This window comes from Hoplias malabaricus, chromosome 4 (genome assembly GCF_029633855.1).
Source record: "Hoplias malabaricus isolate fHopMal1 chromosome 4, fHopMal1.hap1, whole genome shotgun sequence".
NCBI lineage: Eukaryota > Metazoa > Chordata > Actinopteri > Characiformes > Erythrinidae > Hoplias > Hoplias malabaricus.
Genome location: NC_089803.1, coordinates 31,905,976 through 31,930,146, shown reverse-complemented (window position 1 = coordinate 31,930,146; position 24,171 = coordinate 31,905,976). Strand labels below are relative to the sequence as shown.

The 24,171-nt window shown below is 39.1% G+C and overlaps 1 protein-coding gene across 1 annotated transcript in view; it reads right to left on the bottom strand.

The window, feature by feature from the left end:
- Nucleotides 1–24,171, bottom strand: part of grm8b (glutamate receptor, metabotropic 8b) — a 128,521-nt gene that overhangs the window by 3,053 nt on the left and 101,297 nt on the right. The window contains exons 7-9 of the mRNA XM_066667763.1: nt 21,987–22,187; nt 10,620–10,759; nt 9,142–10,077 (exon numbers count right to left, since the gene is read on the bottom strand). Of these exons, the coding sequence (XP_066523860.1) occupies nt 9,142–10,077; nt 10,620–10,759; nt 21,987–22,187 (1,277 nt within the window). The remainder of the gene's footprint in view (nt 1–9,141; nt 10,078–10,619; nt 10,760–21,986; nt 22,188–24,171) is intronic.

The window sequence follows — 24,171 nt, the reverse complement described above, 5'->3', positions numbered from 1 at the left end:
AGGAGTATCTGGGACACTAGAGACCAGAGACTGAAACCTGCTTGATAATGTGGAATAACCAGCAGTAGAAGCAATGCAGCAACTAGTGTTACAGAAAAGCTGAATTACAGCTAGCACTATTAGCTATTATTTAGTTACAGCATCATTCATTCATTATCTGTAAGCGCTTATCCAGTTCAGGGTCGCAGTGAGTCCAGAGCCTACCTGGAATCATTGGGCGCAAGGCGGGAATACACCCTGGAGGGGGCGCCAGTCCTTCACAGGGCAACACACACACACATTCACTCACACACTCACACCTACGGACACTTTTGAGTCACCAATCCACCTACCAATGTGTGTTTTTGGACTGTGGGAGGAAACCGGAGCACCCGGAGGAAACCCACGGGGAGAACACACCAACTCCTCACAGAGAGTCACCCGGAATCGAACCCACAACCTCCAGGTCCCTGGAGCTGTGAGACTGCGACACTACCTTGTGCCACCGTGCCGCCCGTTACAGCATCAGTTCTTTCACAAATAATGTGGTTTCAGATTAGTAGCAAACTGGCTTACTCCAATTATCACAGTCTAATTCAGAGGAACTGTTAACTTTGTCATAACTTGCCTGATTACATTCACAGCCCGTTTCCCAGACTTGACTAAAGGACGTTCAACACTGGAAATTAATACTGTGCATTCCAACTAATTATAGTATTCAAGTATTCAGTGATAAATGAATGACTAATCAGTGAACTGGGTTAACCCTGTGTCTAGGAAAACAGAATAAATAAACAATAAAAAAATCTGTGGGTAAATGTATATGCTGTGGCTTTATGTTCTTATGTGACAGCACTGGTGTTGCAGCAAACAACTAATAGAGTACAGAGCAGTTAATTTGAGAATTAATTGTTCTTTCATAAGAATCATTTGAGTCAGTCATGTCTGGTGTTGGACTTCTACTGCCTCAGATGAGAAAATCTGAAAAAACAGGTACAGCACTGAATGTTGATAGAAATTATTTTTACATAAGCTCTTTTGACCTTACAGAATGATGTTTCAATATATATATATATATATTCCCAAAAATAAAGCAACAGAACCATGCTATACCATATAAGCTATAAGAGCATGTCATTGTCAATACATCCTTGAAAACACGCTCATAATGATTACTTGTACTTACAAGTAGAAATGTCACAGAACTATGTAACTATATAACATACCACAGTCCTGTTTCAAGTCTTCTCATGATAAAACATAAATGGCAAAATTTAGACTTCAGTATTCTGATAACACTGCAAATTTCTGTTGGAAATTTAGTCTAGGCTTAGGTTTAATCTGGGTCAGGGAAACTGGTCTTTAGATATTCGAATATTAATTTATATTAAATTAATTCCAAATGGGAGCAGATTTTCCATCTCCATTTGATTCTTGTTTAAATGCTGCCACTGTGTAGACTTATCCATAAGCATGGTATTCAATTCCACTGTTACGCTGATGACACATAACTGTATATACCAGCCAAACCTAATGATGCTGCTTGTCTACATAAAATGTAGATTAAGCAAAATAACAGAAAGTCTAACTGAAATTAAAGACTGGATGATGCAAAATTTTCTCATGTTACATTCTGATAAAACTGAGGTCTTGTTACTAGGTACAGATACTCAGAAACATTCACTCAGAAATGCTGCTATCAATCTTGATAATTCAACAGTAAAACACAGTCCCATCATTAAAAACTTAGGGGTAGCTTTTGATTCGACACCCACATAGCCAATACAGTCAAAACTGCCTTCTTCCACTTATGCTATATTGCCAAAATTCGGCATATTTTATCCTTAAAAGATGCAGAGAAGCTAGTGCATGCTTTTATAACTTCGCGTCTAGACTACTGCAATACGCTCCTGGCAGGGAGCTCATGCAAAGCGATACACAAGCTTCAGTTAGTTCAAAGTGCAGCAGCCAGGGTGCTCACTAGAGCTAGAAAATTCGACCATATCACCCCAGTTCTCTCGTCCCTACGCTGGCTACCAGTAAATTTTTGCATTGACTATTAAATACTCCTCTTAGCTTATAAATCTCTAAACAGTTTAGGCCCGCAGTATCTTACTGAACTTCTCAAACCTTATCACCCGTTGCATACACTTTGTTCGCAGGATGCCCGTCTACTCTTAGTTCCTCGCTTTAAGAAAAACACTGCAGGAGAAAGAGCATATTTTCACAAAGCTCCTCAACTCTGAAATAGCCTCCGGTTACTGTTCGGGGCTCAGACACACTCTCAATCTATAAATCTAGACTAAAAACCTACCTTTTCAAACAAGCTTTTGCTTAATCACACATTCAGGTTACTCCTTCTCTGCAAGGCGGGAATACACCCTGAATGGGGTGCCAGTCCTTAACAGGGCAACACACACACACATTCACTCACACACTCACACCTACGGACACTTTTGAGTCACCAATCCACCTACCACCCGTGTGTTTTTGGACCGTGGGAGGGACCCAGAGCACCCGGAGGAAACCCACGCGGGCACAGGCAGAACACACCAAACTCCTCACAGACAGTCACCCGGAGTGGGACTCAAACCCACAACCTCCAGGTCCCTGGAGCTGTGTGACTGCAACACTACCTGCTGCACCACTGTGCCGCCCACCTACTAACCTCTTTAATTTTATTTTTTCTCTTTGTCTGGTTTTGTTTCTCCTGTCTCTCTCATGCTTTGAGATGTCCTGCTGCTCTCCAGATGTTGCCCTGATCCAGCCCCTGTGTGTCCTGTACAAGATCCTGGACTTGTCTCATCTACACTATCATGCTTAGCCATGCTGTTTTATCTCAGAGTAACTCTGCACCTACTTTTAACTCACACAGAATCCCTGATCACCTCCTCCTTCCTCAGACTCATATACCACTAATTCACATTACTATAACCCATTCATCTGTCATCACTTCACTTTTACTTCTGTTCTGTTTTCTGTTGTGTCTACAGTGTCGACCCGAGGAGGATGGGTTCCCCGTATGAGTCTTGATTCCTTCCAAGGTTTCTTCCTCGTGTGCTGAGGGACTTTTCCTTGCCACTGTTGCCCCTGGCTTGCTCAGTAGAGGCTTGGAGCCAGATCTCTGTAAAACTGCTTTGTGATGACTTTTTGTTGTGAAAAGTGCTATATAAATAAAATTTAACTGATTGATGGTCTAAATAATGTTCCTGTTTACTCTACTATTTTCACTATAAAGCACGCCATTGATGAGTACACTCCGGCTTCTCTGATAGCTGAACTGGAGTGGAATCAAAGCCAGGTGAAGCAGAATAATAAATACATCAGAGTATGTTTTTCAAAGCTTACAGTAGAACCTTGTTTTGGTTCCTCAGCTTGTCACAGCAGGGAGTTTGTCCATTTTTGTTGTTACAGTACATGAAGACCCAGCAAGATTTTTTACCTGGCACTAGAGTCTTCTTAAAACACTTCCTGACACAATTTCATTACATCTTAGAGACCAGAGATACTCAAGAGGGCAGTGAAAGACTGGATATTACAACTTGAAGGTCTCTTACTTCTTTGGAAATCTAAAAGTAGTACAAACCTGGTATCCTATTTATTTATTTCATCCAGTTTTTGATTTGTGACACACATCATGCAGACAACATACAATTAATACAATAACAACAATAATTTTGTAATATTGAGCCATTTAGTTCACAATAATTACATACAGATATTAATGGACACTTGAAAATGTGAAACAAAATATGACATATTAATAGCAGTTTCCTGGATGTAATAACTACACTGAACTTTTCCATCATGCCCCCACACTTTCCCAACTACACTGTGTTTCTATGTATGGAAGCACTTGCTCTACTGTACTAAAGCCCACATCAGCACTATTAGTCTAAATGACAAAAACTAAAATGTCTGGGCATACCACTACAAGTCAAAAAGGAAATCTCCTTAACATCTCAGATGTTTCTCCTAAATACCAGTGAGATCAGAGTAGAAGACAAATGAGACTTTAGTGCAAGTCTCCTGCTGCTCAAATGTGTCTCCTGAGACTGACCTCAGTGATCCCGCAGGCGTGTCCTCAGGAGTTTTAGAGGAGATCTCACTAAAGTCACTAAACTCTTCAGATTTGCCAAATAAACTAAACACTACTCAGTCCTTTATCTTTACATTATATATCTCCCGTCACATGTCTCCTTTTTGTTTCATTCTTTTTCTCTTAAGGGCATTTAGGAGAATCACATCTATTACTATTTTGGGAGATGGTTTTCATTGGACAGCGACAATATGCAGTGATATCAGAATTATACATGTATATGTGAATATACAGAGGTTAGACAATGAAACTGAAACACATGTCATTTTAGTGTGGGAGGATTCATGGCTAAATTGGAGCAGCCTGGTGGCCAATCTTCATTAATTGCACATTGCACCAGTAGTCCAATCCAATGGTTCAAACATTGTGTTCTGAAGGCGGTGCCGTGTATCAGGACGACAATACACCAATACACACAGCAAGACTGGTGAAAGATTGGTTTGATGAACATGAAAGTGAAGTTGAACATCTCCCATGGCCTGCACAGTCACCAGATCTAAATATTATTGAGCCACTTTGGGGTGTTTTGGAGGAGCGAGTCAGGAAGCGTTTTCCTCCACCAGCATCACGTAGTGACCTGGCCACTATCCTGCAAGAAGAATAGCTTAAAATCCCTCTGACCACTGGGCAGGACTTGTATATGTCATTCCCAAAACGAATTGACACTGTATTGGCCGCAAAAGGAGGCCCTACACCATACACCATACTAATTATTGTGGTCTAAAACCAGGTGTTTCAGTTTCATTGTCCAACCCCTGTGTATATATATATATATATAAACATCAACTCAGGAAGCACTGAAATTTGGGCGACTGATCCAAAGTGTGTTTTACTTGTTTAAGATTATGTGTATCCCTGAAGAATAAATGTCAAATATTTATGTAACCTAAACAGTCTTAATTTCAACATTTCATAAAAGTCTGTATATTAGCACTGTTATTAATACTGAAGAATATGCAAATGAACAACACTGGTTATTGGCATTGGCCCATAAATCCCATATCAGTGCATCCCTAAAAAAAAAATACATAATTCATATCCGGTAAAAGTGTAACACTGAGAAATTAAAAAGTACAACTAATATCAGATGGTAACAATCTAACACTGATCAGCAGCAGAGCTATGTGATATATACTTATAATATGTCTGTATTTGTATAGCAAGCTCACATGGACACACTTTTGCCTGATAGCTTTGTAAACTCATTAAGAAATATCATATAAAAAATAAGTAAGTTAGGTAGCACTCATTAGTATAGTTATATGAAAGCTTTCAATGGATCAGTCAAATCAAATGATCTATTCTCTATTGATGAAGCTGAAAGCAGGTGATACTGGAGGAAATAATGAGGCATTACGGTACTGTGTGCTCTCAAGAAGACAGACAGTCGGCTTCAATACCCACTGAGCACATGGATGTGAGAAAGACAAAAAGACTGAAGCCTCATCCTGAATGGCTTTTCATATTGCACTGCTTAATCTTCCACACATCAGCAGAAGCAGAGAGCGAAGTGAGAGAGATAATCACAGAAGAGGAAATGTGCTTTGCAGATTTAATTCCACCACAGGTCAGTGTATTGGCATTTTGGAGGAATGAACAAAAAGAATCACAGATTTGAAGAAAAACAATTTCCTCCCATACAGAACTTCTAATGTAACACTATCTGTGTTTGTTGCTTGTGGAGCTGTTTGTTTTCTAAGCCTTCTTATGGGAATTTTTTGGGAAATCTGGATGTTATATTGATTTCTGACATTTCCAGGCCTACTAATCCTTTTTCTGCACACTCACTTCATTTGTTTGTTAGATTTTTTTTGTATTAAATATCTGTGACTTAAGCAAGCAATGAGATCTAATTAAAGCTCTTAAATTACAGAATTGCTCAAAGGCCCAAATTAACTTATATAAAGGAGTGTCTTTGTTTCCACAGTCAGGCATACAGCGCCTATGAAACATTCATTCATTCATTATCTGTAACCGCTTATCCAGTTCAGGGTCGCGGTGGGTCCAGAGCCTATCTGGAATCATTGGGCAGAAGGTGGGAACACACCCTGGAGGGGGCGCCAGTCCTTCACAGGGCAACACAGACACACACACACATTCACTAACACCTACGGACACTTTTTTGAGTCACCAATCCACCTACCAACGTGTGTTTTTGGACTGTGGGAGGAAACCGGAACACCCAGAGGAAACCCACGCGGACACGGGGAGAACACACCAACTCCTCACAGACAGTCACCCAGATCGGGAATCAAACACACAACCTCCAGGTCCCTGGAGCTGTGTGATTGCGACACTACCTGCTGCACCACTGTGCCACCCTGCCTATGAAACACTGGATTTCAAATAAGTATTAGAAACATTAAAATAATATCATTACAGTCAGTATACTTGTAATTTACTATAGAAAACAGCAAGAAAAAGGTTTAACACAGCCGAGTCTAACATTCACAGGTCTTCATTTAGTCTCCTTTTTGTATTTTCAAGTGATATTTTAAAGGCAGAATGGTGAATACTGTCCTCTCTGAAGCATGCTTTCGCAGGGTCAGGTCTCGTCTCTGAGCATTTGATCATTTATACACCTTCACAAAGTCATGAATGATGAGGTGAGCCTAAAGGTGAAATCACTTTAAATAGATTAATGCAATAGATTTATGCTCAGGCAGCATCAGATGCCTGCACACTGTTTTTCTGCAGAAAAAAAAATCAGTTCCACACATACAGAGACTAAAATTATATTGAACCAATAAAGTTTGCTGGGTGTTATACTGTCAAGATGTATTTAGATTTTAGAAATCTGTGTGCATTTTATGCCATCAATAATAGACGTGCCCTGCATGTGTAAAACCTATAAAAATGAATGCAATTACATTTTTGCACAGTTGCTACTCCAAGAAATGTACAAATAGAAGAAACAGAGTGCAGATGAATATACGCACCACCGAACATGAGCAGAAATATGTACTTTGAATAAAAGACATAAAGCTCATAGAGGTATAATTATGTGTATTGTCCTTATCACAGAGAGAGGTATTAGAAGTGAGAATTTTTAAAGTCTTCACCAGCCTTTATCTATGCTAACGTTATACAGTCAAACTATAATAACTCATTCATTAAAACGTCATTTAACTCCCACAGTGAAGTGAAAAAAGACATATCTCGAAGTAAGACTGGTGCTAGTAGAAGTATACACTAACATTTCCATTTTATGTCTTTCCCTTCAGTGAGCATGATCTAAATTAAATAACCGCCAGCAAGGTGATCAAGTAAACAAACAAGTGATCAGGTAAGCAGCAAACTCAGCAAGATCCTAAGACGTTGTATATTAGCATGGCCTCTAAGGCGCTGAAATGTTCACAACTCTGTATCAGACTGGGAACACTGAGAACTGTTTTTCAATGTTTTGTTTCATTGCATATCACCTTAAGAGTAAAACTGATTGAAGCGACCTGTAGAAATACAACTTTCCAGCACAACCCAGCACACACATCAAGCAACTGGAGCCATCTAGAAGTGGAAATAAACAACCAATGTCTATATTCCTCAAGCAGGGAGTGTGTAATGATGTTATTGGGTGATTCACAAGCGCAAAACAACTGCGCTAATGAGTAGCAGGAAGAAATGTTTTGCAAGAGTACAAAGTCTGCCGCCTTCATCAGCTCAAAGGGTCTAAATTAACTGGGAAATCTCAGAGGAAACATCTGTCAAGGGGAGATATTTAATCCATCTAAGAAATGCCAGTTTATTATAGTACGGTGGCAACTTTATTCCTGAACGAGTATTTTGTGCACAGGGTGGACAGTATTGATTTTACTCATTATTAATCAGTATAATTAAACGTATAAAAGAGTAGTGATAATCAAACTGTGGCCATTCAATTTAAGCAAGCACAGTAAGCATATCACAAACGTGTGTAGCTACAGGCACTTTTCCACTGAATGGCATTGGATTGGCATGGAACAATGCAATTTTCCCTGGTTGCTTTTCCATTACCACAGCTCCCCTACGAAATGTAGCCGGTGATGTCGCAAAAACCCTGTCTCTAACAGAAACCACGGGCTTTGAAATCCACCACAATGGCAGTGATAATGGTAGGTGCTGTTTACTCATCATGCATTTGCACCTTGATTTTGTTTTGTATTTTAGGACTGAACACAGCTCCAGGATCAGCAGAGTTTTCATTGATGTATGTCCAGCTCTCGCTAGAGTTTGTTTCGGCCACCAATTCAAGGAGCATTTGAATTTCTTCAAAATGCAACAATATATAAGTTTAAGAGCTGCCATTGTGGGTCAGATAAAACAATTATGATCACTACTGTAGCTTGGAGATTTTACAATCAGCTTGTTTGTGCTGGAGGTCTGCATTTTGTGGTGATAGTTTTTCAAGATTTCCAGGGACCAAGAACCTAGCCAAGCCAAGTGGAAGTTGAAAAGTGCCACAAGTCTCACTTTCTTTGAGAGCAGTCAGAGAAATGCTTATATATCTCTGCTCATGACAAGTATCAACACAACATCCAAGAACTTCTGCATTACAAACTTGTTACCATGTGAAAAATTGACATCACATTCAGTACACAGAATACAGCAAATGACAAAAAGTGTTTTCACTATGATGCATCACTATGTTAAGGCAGGATTCCTATCATGTTTTCACAAGAAATTTTCAAATGGCAAAAGATGGAAATAGAATTTCCAATTCCATTAAAACTGTTACTTTCTATTAAACTATGATTGATCATCACAACCAAGGAAGGCATGAGGTCTATATTACATTTTGGTACAGTCTTAATTCACTATGCGGTGATTGTGTCGAGCACTTGAAGACTGTACACGGTACAAATCTGATCACGTTTCATTGATTCTTCATATTCTGTGCTTTAGAGAAGATTTTACTCTCAACTTTTGCCTTGATGCATAACAGATTCAAAACTATCAATATATAAATGTTTCAATAAGTGGCTTATATTGGAACATGTGGGAGTAAGGGACTGGAATATTTTTAAATGACTCAGATGAAAAGCAGATTAAACAAATGCCAACTACATGTGGAAGATTGAACTCACCCGCTCTGCAGACTGTGCTGTGCCAAAGAAGATTGGAATGAAGGCAAGCCATATGATGCAGGTGGTGTACATAGTAAATCCAATAGGCTTGGCCTCGTTGAAGGTCTCTGGTACTCCTCTGGTCTTGATAGCGTAAACAGTGCATGTGACCATCAAAAGAATACTGTAGCCCAAGGAGCAGATGAGGGAGAGGTCGGAAATGTCACATTTGAGCACTCCGCGAGCGTTTTCAGGGTCCTGTGTGCGCTGTTCGCCATAATCCACGATGGTGTGTGGAGGGTCAGCTATAAACCACACCAGGATGCCCAGCAGCTGCACAGAGATCAGGCTGAAGGTGATGACCAGCTGTGAGGCTGGGCTAATGAAACGAGGTGCTGCTACTGACCGTTTGCCCTGCTCAAAGATGCGGTGGATGCGGTTGGTTTTGGTAAGCAGCGCAGCATAACTGAAACACATGCCCAGGCCTAGGAAGATCCTGCGGAATGAGCAGACTGCCACTCCAGGTGTGGCTATCATGGGAAAAGTGATGATGTAGCAGAGGAAAATTCCTGTCAACAGCACATAGCTCATCTCCCTCCCGGAGGCCCGCACGATCGGGGTGTCATTATAGCGTATGAAAGTAACGATCACAAACGTGGTGCCAACAATTCCCAAAATGGCAATGAAAACGGGCACCACGGCCCAGGGCGAGTGCCACTCCAGCTTGATGATGGGTATAGGCTGGCAGCCAGTGCGGTTTTGGTCTGGGCGCTGCTCGTATGGACAGAGCTGGCAGGTGAACTCACTGGCCTGGTAGTGGTAGCCCTCACAGCGCTCACAATGCCAGCAGCAGGACACTCCCTTCACCACCTTCTTCCTCTCGCCAGTCCGGCATGGCAGACTGCACACCGATGCAGGTACAGACGAGTCACCACTAACCCACTGCATGGCATCCATCTGGAGATAAAGAGCAGCACATTTGTCATCAGTACCTTTATTACTGGTAGTACTGTATTTTGAACACTTCTGATCATATGACATATTGTGCTCATTTTCTAAAGAGAACAAATACCTCCAGGGGCAAACTTAAATACAGCCTTTTCTTTGATTCTTATGTTAAATGATTTTAACAAAATAAAAATTCTTTTTTTTCTAAAATATGCAGAATGTTTCCCCTTATTTTTAATGAAAAGATAAACTAAATGGGCACCCAAATTTCTGCATAGAGCCTAAACTCATTAACCATTCACTGACTATGAACATAAACAAAATCACCATCACCTTCATTATTTTTGTCATGATCATCATTTTTATTGAAATCATTTTTATTGAAAGAGCATCTGTCCCACGTTCAAGGACACTTTACAAAGTCTAAAAACACATTCATTTTGACAGACATTAATCAGGATGTGGCATCTTAAAGCCATTTAGTGTCATAATTAATGTCATAAGACAGTAATTAAAAGTTCATTAAAAAAAGCATAAATGTCATTGCTCACATTTAAATGAAGGTGATCTGTCCAGTGGCCAATGACTCTGTACTCAGCTGTTGATCCGTTAGTGATTTGATACTGGAATATATCGTATCGTCCAGGAGCATCTCCGTTCTCATTGAATGTTACAGGTGTTTTGGCGCTTCCTGTTAAAAGGATTAAAGCAATACATTCATGATTACTGATACAAGGATACTATTTCAGTACCAACTAACACTATTAATGAATTGGATATTGGTTTGGTGAATCCCTAAATAAAATGAGAAAAACCTGAATTTGTGGACCCTGGCTACTTGGCTACAGTCAGCAAGCATAACAAGCATTATTAAAGACATCAAAGGTGCAGCCTTAGCATAATCATCACCCCCTCTCATGTATGATATGCAAATACATCTTAATCTAAAATGGATAATGACATTATAGTCATGGAGGTGGTGTGCGTGGAGGAGGTTGAGAAGGGGGGGGGCTGATTGTTGGGTGGTATTATATGTGATGTGAAATTTGCTAATCCTTTATTGAACCACAACAAATGTTTCAACATTATTAAACACTATCACCTTATCACTACAAGCCATTCTAAACATTCTACCAGGCCTTTTGGGATTTTTCTCATCGGGTGCTTTAAGAGACAACAGGACAAGTAATGGGAAAGGAAACAAATGAGTATCTCAGGAGACTGGGGTGGCATGCATTATTAAAACACCTGCAGAGAGCCAGCTGAAGCAGGAGCTGTGAGGCCTGGAGGACTTAAACACAGCTCGCTACTGCATCAAAACCCAGTCTGATACAGCCGTTCAGCCAGAATCATCATGCTGTTCAATCTCAGGACCTAATGAAAATTTTAATTTGTGTTTTTTCTTAAGCATTTTATTGCACCATTACAGCAAGCAAGACAGAAAAGTCAACAGAGCAATCAACCGACACACTGAAATGTTAGCTGAATGTAAGTCTTAACACAGCAGAAGCGTGGTTCATGCACCACTGCTGAATCTAAGTGCCATCTGAAACGCCATGAGCCATGGGTCTCATCACAATGCAAGGCTTGGAGCATTGTCCAATCAGCCATTTGATTCTGACTCCTCACACGTAAAATCCAACTGCCTCAGACAAAGACTGTGATTCTGTGAGGGAATGACTAGCAGGTTCAGAAGATGTGTTGATTAAACCAAATCTAGCCTTAATCACAGGTTAAGTCAATTCAGTGGACTCTCAATTAGAAAGCTGGAACTCAGAAAGGGCGACATGGAACCTGACAACAGAAAAATGAAAATGTCAGTAATTAAAGAATCAACCTTTTGTAATTTAGGTTCAGTGTGTGGGCACAAGTTTGAGTCTACTTCAAGCTCTACATTCCCTAGTATGAATACATGCATAGCAAATCTAATCTGCAGCAAAATGAATCACTCTCATGTTCAGCCTCGGGATAAATTTCCTTATAACCAAGTGCTGCAGATATTTAGTGGTAAACCTGGGTTAGTACAACAGCCTTGCATACTATGAAGATTTCACCTGCCTCTAGAATGTAAGTTCAAAAAGCAGTTTGCATTATTCAACACTTATCACATAAATTCTGTATTAGAGTGGCAGGGCTAATAGAGCACAAGTGTCCTGCTGCTTGTTATGTGTAAGGATGTGTGATGGTATCTGAATGCACTGTACTCGGGTGATGCAACATTTCACATCGACCCAGTTGCTTTGTTGGTACAGAATAGCAGGCTAGGTACTGCAGATAAGGAAAGCTGTAGAATGTTTGTGTGTGTGTTTGCATATAAAGCTGTATAGAAGTGATGGTCTGGACAACATTAGAAAAAAATGCTGACATCCTTCACAAATCAGAATTAGGGCAGACACTGATATCTCAGCTGCAGAGCATTAATTTTAAAAGCTTAAATAACTAATATAGTCACTCCTGGTTAAAGCAACTTTACCTGTTATCTGATATCTCGCACAGGGTCAATGTTTCTGAGAAAATCATTTCAAACTGTTCTGCCATAGTGTTGTTTATTTTGCCAATATATTGCTAGGCCACCGTAAATCATGTGTGAATTGGATTCACTCCATCAGAATTCCATTTTAGATTTAGGGTCACACATCTTCAGGTTTATTGTTATATTTTTACGATCAAGTTGCCAGCTCCTTTGAAGCTCTTCTGTTTCGGCTGAAAACAGTAAAAGAGGATTACTTCTCTTATGAGGATCTCTACAAAGGTAATTCCTACCAATAGTGTTTAATGGGAGTATGCTCAAGTGGAACACTTACTGGCTTTCTTAAAGTGAAAACTAACACAGCCACGAAAGTGGAGCACTCGAATGCTTAGCACATGTGAGGAAGCAGATTACGAAAGGAGAAATGTATTAGTTCTTGTTTCGAGGAGAATACCCACTTATCAGCAGAGAGAGGAATTCACAGGCCCTGCAGGCTAGGCCTATTAAAATATTGCATCAGACTTTTTCCCTCACCAGAGACATCAGCTCTTCACTCACACCAGCACTGCAGCTTCTCTGAATTTCTCACCGTATAAAACTGGTATACCGAATTGGTTTAGCAGCATTCTTATCCTGCCTCTGAGAAGTTTATCCTCATATGAAATGTGGGAGTCTCCCTCTGGCGCGACCTTTGACCTCATAAAGTCACCCGCAGTCTGGCAGCAATCTCTCAATCTGACAGGACTTTATATTGGATGATTTAGTCCCAAAAGAATAAGAAAAAAAAGGCCAGTGTGAACAGGCGCAGAAACATGGCTATGTATGACTGACATTGTAGTTTGTAGAAAGTCAAAATGGTTCATAATGTGCATTTAATGTGTGTCTCATGTTCAGAGCACCAGATGGTTGAATCTTTAAAGTCACATTGAACATGTCAACTAAAAGTGTTCTCATGCAGACTAAGGAACTTGTAGCACGGATTAACCTCCTGTTGTACCATATTGCAGACCGATGTGTAGGGTATTTTAACTACTCCCTGATATCAAATCAAATTAATCAACAAAGCTCAGTTGATTAATGTTTCTAAGCAAAAGGGCTGTATTCAGACTTTTTTGTGTATACTGGTCTATGTGCTGTACAAAATGCTGATAATTTGACTAGAAGACTATCTTGTAACCGGAAGGTTGCTGGTTCGATAACCAGAGTCGGCAGGTCATGACTTGAGCAAGGCACCTAATCCCCAACTGCTCCCCGGGTGCCGTGACTAGGGCTGCCCACCGCTCTGGGCATGTGTGCTCACTGCCCCCTAGTGTTCAGTAATGTGTGTAAATATGTGTTTCACTGCACAGATTGGGTTAAATGCAGAGAACAAACTCCTCTGTGTGCAACCACAGTAGCCAATAAAGTGATTTTAATCTAATTAACTCTAGTTAATCCTAAATTTATTTAATCTGCTTGTTGATTTAATAAACAAGTATCTTATTTGCATGCTAACCTTCTTTGAGCATTCTCAGCACAAAGAGTAATTCCATGAGCTTTGAGAGTTTTATTTTGTTATTCTGTCTCCACTGGCCTTATAATTGAATAACATTGCCTCATGAGATTCATTTATTCATTTCTTGTCATAATTCTACAACACTTCGGACCAAAACTTGATAAATTATAGTCGGAGACCAGAATGTTCACATTTGCAACAAGTTCCACAACCAAACATGTTTGTTAATCTATATATTCTATAACAGACTAGGTGCAAAATGTTAGGGACTCTTGGTCAAATTACTAGTTTTTGTAAGTGAACATAAGTGCACATCCTAAACGGAGAATGTACTTCTGCATGTTTGAATGTGCAAGCACTGTTATTTGTTGTAAAGCATGTGTTATATTAATTTCATTTAGACCAGAACTGTTCACTCTTATGCATGCAGCTGTATTAGGTTGGCAAAAGTTTTGTATTTGTTTGTCATGTTGGCATGTGTTGTCTTTGGTAATGTTCAGAAGCTTTGTGTTTGACTGACTCTTCTGACCTGGTTTTCTTTTGTAAATCCCTGACCATTTCCACAGTCACATGTTTCTTTAAATTAAAAGTGCAATTATTTGACACTGTACAGGTGCACTGGGGGTAATGAACACACACATACATAGAGGGGTGGGCAGCCATGCTAGTTGCCCTGTGTGCAGCTGTGCAGTTGGGGGTTAGGTGCCTTGCTCAAGGGCACTTCAGCCATAGACTGATGGGAGGAGGACAGTGCTGTTCCTTCACTCCCACTGCCCCAGTTTTCCTGCTGGTCATGGGAATCAAACCAGCCACGTTCCAGTCAACAAAACATTTCATCATACAATCAGGAGAAAATCAAAGATTTTTTGAAAATTAATATAAAAATACTAATTCAAAAACTCTGATATCCTGTAAAATGCTGGCTGTGGTGTAATTCCACATCCCATACATTAGTCAAGGCTGGAGATGAAAGCAACTCAAATCACTTGAGATTCATCACAGGAAGCAGATAATGAATGCAGACCGTTCACTTAAGGTGACCTGTAGGTCAATAACACTCTGACATCGAAGACAGGTCAAGACTTGTTAATTGGGGCCAAGACAACAATGTTTTAGGTCCACCAGCCACAACTATAAAGCTATTCTTAGTACAGCAGCAGAGAGAGGCATTTGGGGCTCTACAGTGTGTTTCTTTGGGGCAATATTTTTAGAAATGAGGACCAAATCTGTCTTTTTTTCATCCAAATTTTTACATAGTGTGCCAAATATACAAAGACCCGGGGACCAAATCTTATTTCTTTGCTGACCTTTAGAAACCAGTCAAACCACAATGAAGTCTTTTCACTTTCACACTCCAATCTAACTGTCTTTATGAATGCTTTATTAAAGAGTCAAATGTTTGATAGTGAAAAACCATCCCCTTTAGTGATTCAGACCCAGTTGTCAAGAGGCTAATTGTCCAATTAATCGAGTGTATTCCACTGAATCAGTGAGACAGTGATTGTCCTCTGTGCAATTTAGACAGACAGCTCACATTAGTGCTGAGACACAGCTGCCTGAGTTCTTTACTGAATACATCTCCGTGTATTGATCGCTTTCTTCTTTTTAAAAGCAATCAGTGCCCCACACACGCGCAGTGAAAGTGGAGTGGATATTTGCACCGCCTAGCATTTATTCAGCCATCTTCCAGCTACTTAATCATTTACTTATGTTTTATCTGGTGGGTAATTGAGAGGATATCAATAGTGGCTTAGACAATGGGATGAAATCTTTCCGGGTCGGTGCTGTAATCAATTACTCACTGCTGTCTGATGGGATTGTTTATTTATCTCTAAATAAAGAGTTCCATCCTATCTAACATCTTGTTGCAAAAATCCCAGTTCCCTTAGCTTAAAAAAAAAAAAAAAAAAGAATTTCATCTTGTTAAATTCACTTAGCATGACCTCACAGCAAGTGAGCAGTGACCCTGGATAACACTACAGTTAGCACAGCACATTCTCTGTAATCATCTGAGACAAACACTGCTATTTAGAGCCCCCACTCTTCACTCAGTATCTCAACACAAGTACAAAAATAAACGTATGTATGAAGGCATTGGAGCATGTGTGATTGTGGCTGAGTTGGCAATTGGCTGCAGGCAGCAGTAAGCATCACGATTCAGAGTTGGAGGTTGAAGCTCTTTGCTGTCATTCAGAAGGCTGTATACGAGGGCAGTCTCTAATCAAGTGGCTAACAAATGGAGCAGATCGGAAGGGTCAATGGCATACATACAAATCTCATCTGTAATTGTGGTAAAGGGAAGACAATGTAAGTAAACATAAAATATATCAGTTTTAGACAAAACCACATGAGCAACAATAATATAACACCCCTATGATTTTTCATGAACTAAATGTTCCCATGGAACAGGTTACACATATGAGACAAAAGAGTGTTGATCTTAATTAATCAAGCAATATAAGCAGAAAATGCTGTAGTGAACCTGTCAGGAAGAGGACACAATTGTATTTTGACCCCATACACCATTTACCATGAGTGTTTAGGCTAGAGTTGTCTGTTTATTCTTAGGGTTTTTCCCAAAATCAGAGAATTGTTGTCCTGAAAGTCTGCAAAAACAATTCCCCCAACACATGCACATATTCAACATATTTACAAACTAGATCAAACAGAAAAACATTTTACCAGTGTTTCATCATAGTAACAAAACAGCAATTGCGTCTAAGCATTGACAATTTACTGAAATATGCGTGAACACGCATTACTGAGCTAGCCCCACGGTCACATCCATGCTCAATGTAATGTTTTTTTTTTCAGAGGCGTAAACCCTTCAAACTACATTTTCACATTCATTAGCCTGAGCTATGCAATCGAGCAGAGAAGACAGCTCTGCTCTGAAAAGCCTGTGAAATCCGTCTTCCAATTTCGTCTTCACACCCTCAAAGGTGAGATAAGTATTCTAATCTTATGCTCAGGTGTTATGTACAGGAAAAGAAGGGAGGTCTGAGGAAGGAAAGCATGTTCTTATGGCATAATGAATGTGAGGAATGCTCATATGTTTTAAAACAGAGGTGTGAAACACAACATAAAAAGGGGACCAGGCGGTTTACATGATGGACAGTGTTTATTGACAATGACCGTGAAAAAAATACCAGTTCAATTTGAATAAATATAAAATGGGTTGACGAATATGTTTCACTGAATATGACAATTCAGTAAATGCTGAAAATCATATAATGCTACAATTAATGTCATTTTCAATGCATGTAAATGAAGAACTGGCTAGAACTGGCCACGATCAGAAATAGTAACCTGCAATACGCATATTTATTTATATGTTTTCTGAATAATGTTTAGGGCAGCACTGTGGTGCAGCAGGTAGTGTCGCAGTCGCACAGCTGCAGGAACCTGGAGGTTGTGGATTCAAGTCCTGCTCCGGGTGACTGTCTGTGAGGAGTGTGGTGTGTTCTCCCTGTGTCCGTGTGGGTTTCCTCCGGGTGCTCCAGTTTCCTCCCACAGTCCAAAAACACACATTGGTAGGTGGATTGGTGAATCAAAAGTGTCCGTAGGTGTGAGTGAATGTGTGAGTGTGTGTATTGCCCTGTGAAGGATAGGGTGTATTCCTGCCTTGCGCCCAATGATTCCAGGTAGGCTCTGGACCCACCGCGACCCTGAATTGGATAAGCGGTTATAGATAATGAATGAATGAATGAATGAATGAATAATGTTTAAATATGAAATTTTGAATAATGATATTCTGATGCAAATTAATTCCCATGAAGGCAAACCATGTTAATATTTTACGGAGGTGCACAATACAATGTTTTTATTATTGTGATTTACATCAGAGTATGTTTTACAACAACTGCTTATGGAATGATAACTCAAGTATCATTTAATTTTATTGATTTATTGCCACATTTTATTAATATGATGTTGGTTGTTTGCTATGTCATTCATACACTGAATGTTTAATCATAGCACATAGCTAGATATATAGTTGGTATATCTAATAAAATATAAAAAACACATAAAGTGGCTTAAATAAAGTTAGAAAGTCGTAGAGAGCCTTGAAAGCAAAGCTAAACAAAGAATGTGAACATAAAAACACCCTGTCCTTCAGTGAGTCACGGACCCGAAGAAAGGAAGCTCTGTAAATTCAGGCCTGTATGGTGAATGAAAAGAGACGAGATCAAGTTGTTCTGACTTAAATATATCTGACTCTTTATCTGACCTACATGAGAACGCTTTATGGAGTTGAAATGAAGACTGAAGCAAAGTCATCAAAAAGGCAGCAGTCAGTCAGGATTTTGGTGATTATGGAACGCTGTGTGAGGATTATATTCTACAAAACACAACAGTCAAGAAAAAGGTGATTACCCAGTGCAAAAAGCTCTTTGTGGCGAGAACATTAGAAACTATAGCTCAGTACAATGATCCCTCACGTCACAGTGCTGGAACTGACGGATACAGTGTTAGTCATATCCGAGTGAGTGAAGACCAAAGACGAGAAGAGCAGAACAAAAACTTCCCAGTTAGAAACTTAAACAAGAATTCTCAGCGCAAGAAACTCAAAGTAACATATTTCAAAGCACTGTCTTTTCTGGGTTTCTTTGAAGTGCTGGGAATTGCAGTAAAAATCAATTGCCACCATGAAATGAAAACATGCATGATGAGACATGGGTGAAGAAGAAGAAAAAAAAACTACTTTAAAATGCTGATTAGCAATGCCTGAAAAAATACAAAAATAACACAGCATTAAATGTAAAGCAAATTTGAGGGTAAAGATATATGACTTTATCATTGCAAACAGAAACAGCACATCAACAAAAACACATCAATCAAAACTGCTTTGAAAAGCAATCAGACAACATAGAACAAATCAAAGAAATGCTGGAGCATGTAGTGTGGAACAGTCACTTTGAATGATGACGGTATCAATACATTTATATAAAACAGTTTGGACATCACTTCTCCCAAAACTGGTCAAATACAGAGGATGGAAATATATAATTTTAGGAAGTGCATCAGCACATTAGGTATGTGTCTCAGGGCACTAGTTCTGTATTAGAAACAGCACAGTGTTTTTCCAAGCATTGAGCTAACAGCTGAGTAGCGCTCAAATGAATGTTTTCAGGAGGTGAAGAGCCCTCTCGACTGAAACAGGTGAAAAAAAAAGACAATTGGGGAGTGCAAAACAGCTCCAAGACAAGTGCAGACAAAAGAGAGAGAAGCAAGTGCAAGATGTAGAAGGATATGGGAGATAAAGAAATAACAATTTTTATCTTTAAAATAATGTGATGTTCCAATGCTAAAAGCAAATCATTTATTTACCTACAATGCATTATTAAATAAATGTTCTACAGTCTCAAATACTAATCACATTTGCTCACATTATGGGAAACAGTAACCAACATTTAAAAGCCTGTAGTTAAGTGCACTTTATGGGTTAATTACCCATATAATATAACCTAAAATGAGAAAATAATTGGTATGAAGAATTATGGAAAATGCTAATTTAAAAAAATGCAGTGTTTCTTACATTTGCTTTGCCTTTTTAACTTGTGACAATATGTGATAATTCACATTTTGTCTGCTTAACTTTATTTCATTTGTAAATATGCATCCATTCCCATATTTCAGGCCTACAAAAATTGAGAAGGGGTAGTTCCGGGTGAGTAATTGCGAAAAATATGTAAAAAAGTAATGATGTGATTTTGGAATAGTTGATGTCAACCAGTGAGTGATTGTAATATAGATTTAGTACAAAGTAGTATCCACAAAAGCCTAAGTCTCTGAGGAGCGAAAATAGGCAAGGGATCTCCAGTTTGACAATTACTGAGTGAGAAAATTAGTATTTCCATCCATCCATCCATTATCTGTAACCGCTTATCCAATTTAGGGTCGCGGGGGGTCCAGAGCCTACCTGGAATCAAATTAATATTTGAAATATGTAAAAACAATGTTACTTAAAGAAAGATTTGAATGGATTTGCACACATTTCTCCCACTACAGTGCATATTTTTAAACAATTCAAGTAATTTGAAGGATTTTCAGTGCCTAAAGGGCTACGGTGCAAGCCTAAGCTGACCACCCCTGATCCCTGAACCCTCAGATATGAGCAAGGGATTACTTGGGCAAACCATTCTCAAGCACAACCATACAGTATTTCAGATCCAGATCCAGAAATAGATGCCATGACCAAAGAGAAACTGGACTATCCAGACTGTTAACAGCAGCAAGTCCAAAAACCATGAATTGTGTCATTGCCCTTGGCAAATGTGATTTACACTTCTATGATGGCAGCATTAATGCAGGAAAGTACACTGGAGACCTAAGAGCAAAATATGCTACCTTCAAGACAACGTCTTTTCCAGGGACGTTCATACATTTTTAAACAAGGCAGTGCAAAATCACTTTCTGCAGACATTATAAAGGCAAGGCTGTGGAAAAGAAGGGTCTGGGTACAGGACTGAACTTCCTGCAGTCCTGACCTGTCCCCAATAGAGAATGTATGGGGAATTTTGAAACAAAAATATGTGACAATGACGAGCCCGTGGTGTTGCACAAATCAAGACATGTCTGTAGGAAGAAAGGGACAAAATAACAATTGAAACAATTCAGTGTTCGGTATCCTCAGTTCCAAACCATCTTTAAGTGTTGTGAGTAGAAATAGCAAACTGGTAAATGTCCCATCCTTTGTGAAGCATGTTTCAGGTCTAAAATGCAGCAATGAATGAAAGTTTATAAATTATAGCTGACCAGACAAAACATTAAATATATTAGATTCATACTGTCTGCAATGAAAATAGAAAAATTAAGTTAAAGCAAATGTAAGAAACACTGTTTGTTGTTGTTGTTTTGTTTTGTTTTGTTCTGTTTTGGTTTTCTATTTTCTATATGGTCCCAACATTTTTTGGAAACAAATCACCTTAACAGTGGAAGTATTTCCTCATTCATTTGCCTTGCTGCACCCCTTCCGAATAATTTACCACTTTGGGAAGTACTGGCATAAATATATGAGAAGCAAGCTTGCGACCAAAATGTTGATGGTTCAAACGCCTGGATGGTTCAAGCGGGAGGAGAAATGGGGCAGTGAACGGTGAAGAAAAAGTGGTTTCAATTCCCTCAATGGCTGAAGAGTTCTTGAGTAAGGCACCTAAGCCCCAACTGCTTCCTGGGTGCCAAAGCAGCTGTCCAACTGTGTGTGTGTGTGTGTGTGTGTGTGTGCAGTGATGATAAAAGCAAGGCAAAATATATTAATTTGTTTGTTCATTAGGTTCCCTATACTATCTAGACATTTCGTACTCTCTCTATATATGTAGGTAATTTGGCATGCGTTAAACTTAATATTTTTACAATAAATACTGACATAATAACAAAGTCAAATTAAGTTTATTGTTAGACGTGGTAGAGCTGAATAATATAGACAATTTACACAACATAATAACAGTGGTACACACTGAAATCTCAATTTAGCTTCCAATATATTGCAAACACAGCTGTAAAGACTTGATATGTTAAAGGCCAAGCTGCATTATATTATTTTATTTTTTACCAAAATGCATTTGTCAGAATTGTGATCTCAGTACTGCAAAGCCTGATTTCATTATAACGATTCAGGTACAATATACTGTATAGATCCAGTGTCTTCACAAATAAATGGAAGAGTATTTGAGGTTTAATGTTGTTTTAGAATGACAATGACATAAACTGCAGAATGACAGTAATAATATTAATTGTGTTACAGTGGGAGACTAATGCAGCATTAGGAGTCTAGCCAAAGAAATCTTAATGCAGTAGCAGTGTTGTTGCGTAAGTGGACGAATTGTACCCCACATCTTTATCCACTGTGTTATAGAAACCACTCTTCAATTACCAAACTTTCCTCAAATACAAAGAACCGATTAATAAAGTAGGAGGCAGAGAGTTGTTAACAGCTAACAACACACTCACCATTAAAGCTGACATTGCGAATGTAGCCCAGCAGTTCCTTGCCATCTATGTTGCTCATTCGAGGGCAGAGTCCTGGGTATCCAGAGCATAAATCTTTGTGCATACGGTGAAGAGCATGAGCCATGGCATACACAGCATCCATCACGAACTGCACCTTCCCCTCCTGCTCATAGCTGGAGTCTCTTCCAACCTTCTCCAAACCTACAAACAGGTAAAATATCATTATCAGTTAATAAAAGTAAAATAACAGACCAGATGAACAGACAGGGGAGAATGTCACAGAGGGTTTAGTTGAATATACTGGCAAATTGAAAGTGAGGGGTTGTAAGGAATTTTTATTTTTTTACCAGCTTGCTACAGGGTTTTCAGTAACACTTTACTACATCAGAATAAACCAGCTGATGTTGGAATAAGCCTTTTTAAATATTTATGTAGGTGTACGTCAGTTGTCATGAAATCCTTATGTAAGTTTCCTGTAGCCTTATAAAGACACACTAGGAGTGAAGTGTGACCTGTTTTCATCCATGAGTCCTCATTATTTATAAAAAGTATCATTACTCAAGTCTTTCCTTGTCCAGGATTATATGATTAGTTTATGTTATATCATCAGATAATGTTATAAACCACACACAAAAAAAAAGTTGTTCAAGTGGCTTCCTATAATTCTAATCTGCTGTGTATTTTCACCTTCTCTCATCTGGCATGTCTTCATTTTAAAGCTGATTAGATATTTTAATGATGATTTTAAAAGGATCAGAAAATCTTTGCATATGTTAGTTTTGTGGGATTTATTGTACAATTATTTTTTGTTGTTCTCTCTTAAGCTGATTTAAGTTTATTAAGAGTTTATGGAAAACCCTCTTGTCAATTCACTTGTGGAGTTTCGCAACTCACTCTTGCATGTTCCTACTTTAACACGAGCCTTCTAATCCTAAAATAAATATTTCACTGAAAATCTAAACCTGAAAAAAACATGTAAACTGTAAGAGTTTAAGCCAGAGCCCTCAATCAATGGAAAATGGTATTATGAGGACTGTTGAAAGAGACAGAGTGTAGTCATGTAGTGACTGAGGTCTATAATTTGACTGAATACAAATTTCATGCACAGCATGAATAAATTATATGTTTCGGTTTATGCAAACAAAGGTTAGGTAAAAACTCCAAAGCTAGAGAAGATTCCGTGTCTGATTATATACCACACATTCAATATGTGCATTTCTCACTATAGTGAGAAATTTGCCAGGTCTAGGCCCAGTCAGACTCTGTGTCTAGGCCCAGTCAAATTTTGCCACACCGTGAGAAAGACCCCAGTCCAAGCCAACTTCCCTGTCATGAGGAAACCTGACTCCTGGCCAATAAACACTGCTGACTCAGTGAGAAAGTCCAGCTGGCTTGTGGCCCAGTCAAACCCTGCAACTACAGTCAGAAAACCCCCAGCCTTAAAGCTAGTCAACACATCCACTGCAGCCCAGTCAAACATGGTAGAAGCTTTCAGCCTGATCAATACTAATAACAATGCAAAAAACAAGCCAATACACAGTGTAAAGTGATATATACAATTGTGCCAGCATTGTGAAGGCACAAGCTGGAAAGGAGCACCTCACTTCAAGTGTGATGTCATATTTGAGGACATGTCTTTAATTGTTTTATTGCTTTTATACAAAAACTCTGCAAAACAATGAGGAAGGATATAAAACACAAATGTTTTGAAAATGTTTTTAATGTTTTTTAATATAAATAATTCCTTGTTATACCTGTCAGACTGTGTAATACTTGTAGAAAAAATGAAGACAAGGCCCAAAGCCCTAACTGGCCAGCTGTGATCGTCAGAGTCTCAGGTGGCATAGCATTAGAAATACACAATATTTTGCAGAGAAAAGTCACAGCATGGGCTCAGAAACACTATGAACACAGTTCATCGCTGCATCCAGAAATGCATGTTCAAACATGCAAATTGCATATTTGTCAAGATACTGTTAAGGAGACGAAGGATAGATAACGTTTTAGAGTAACAGTTTCTCTTCTGGGAAGGCATTGTTTATTACAGTTTGTCTGGGTGAATCCACATTCTGCTTGGACTACAACAGCATGGTTTATAAATAAAAGAGATGTGCTAAACCAGTCCAGATATGTCACTGACTGAAAACAATTAGTGCCTTGTTAAATAAAAACACTAGAATGAAGA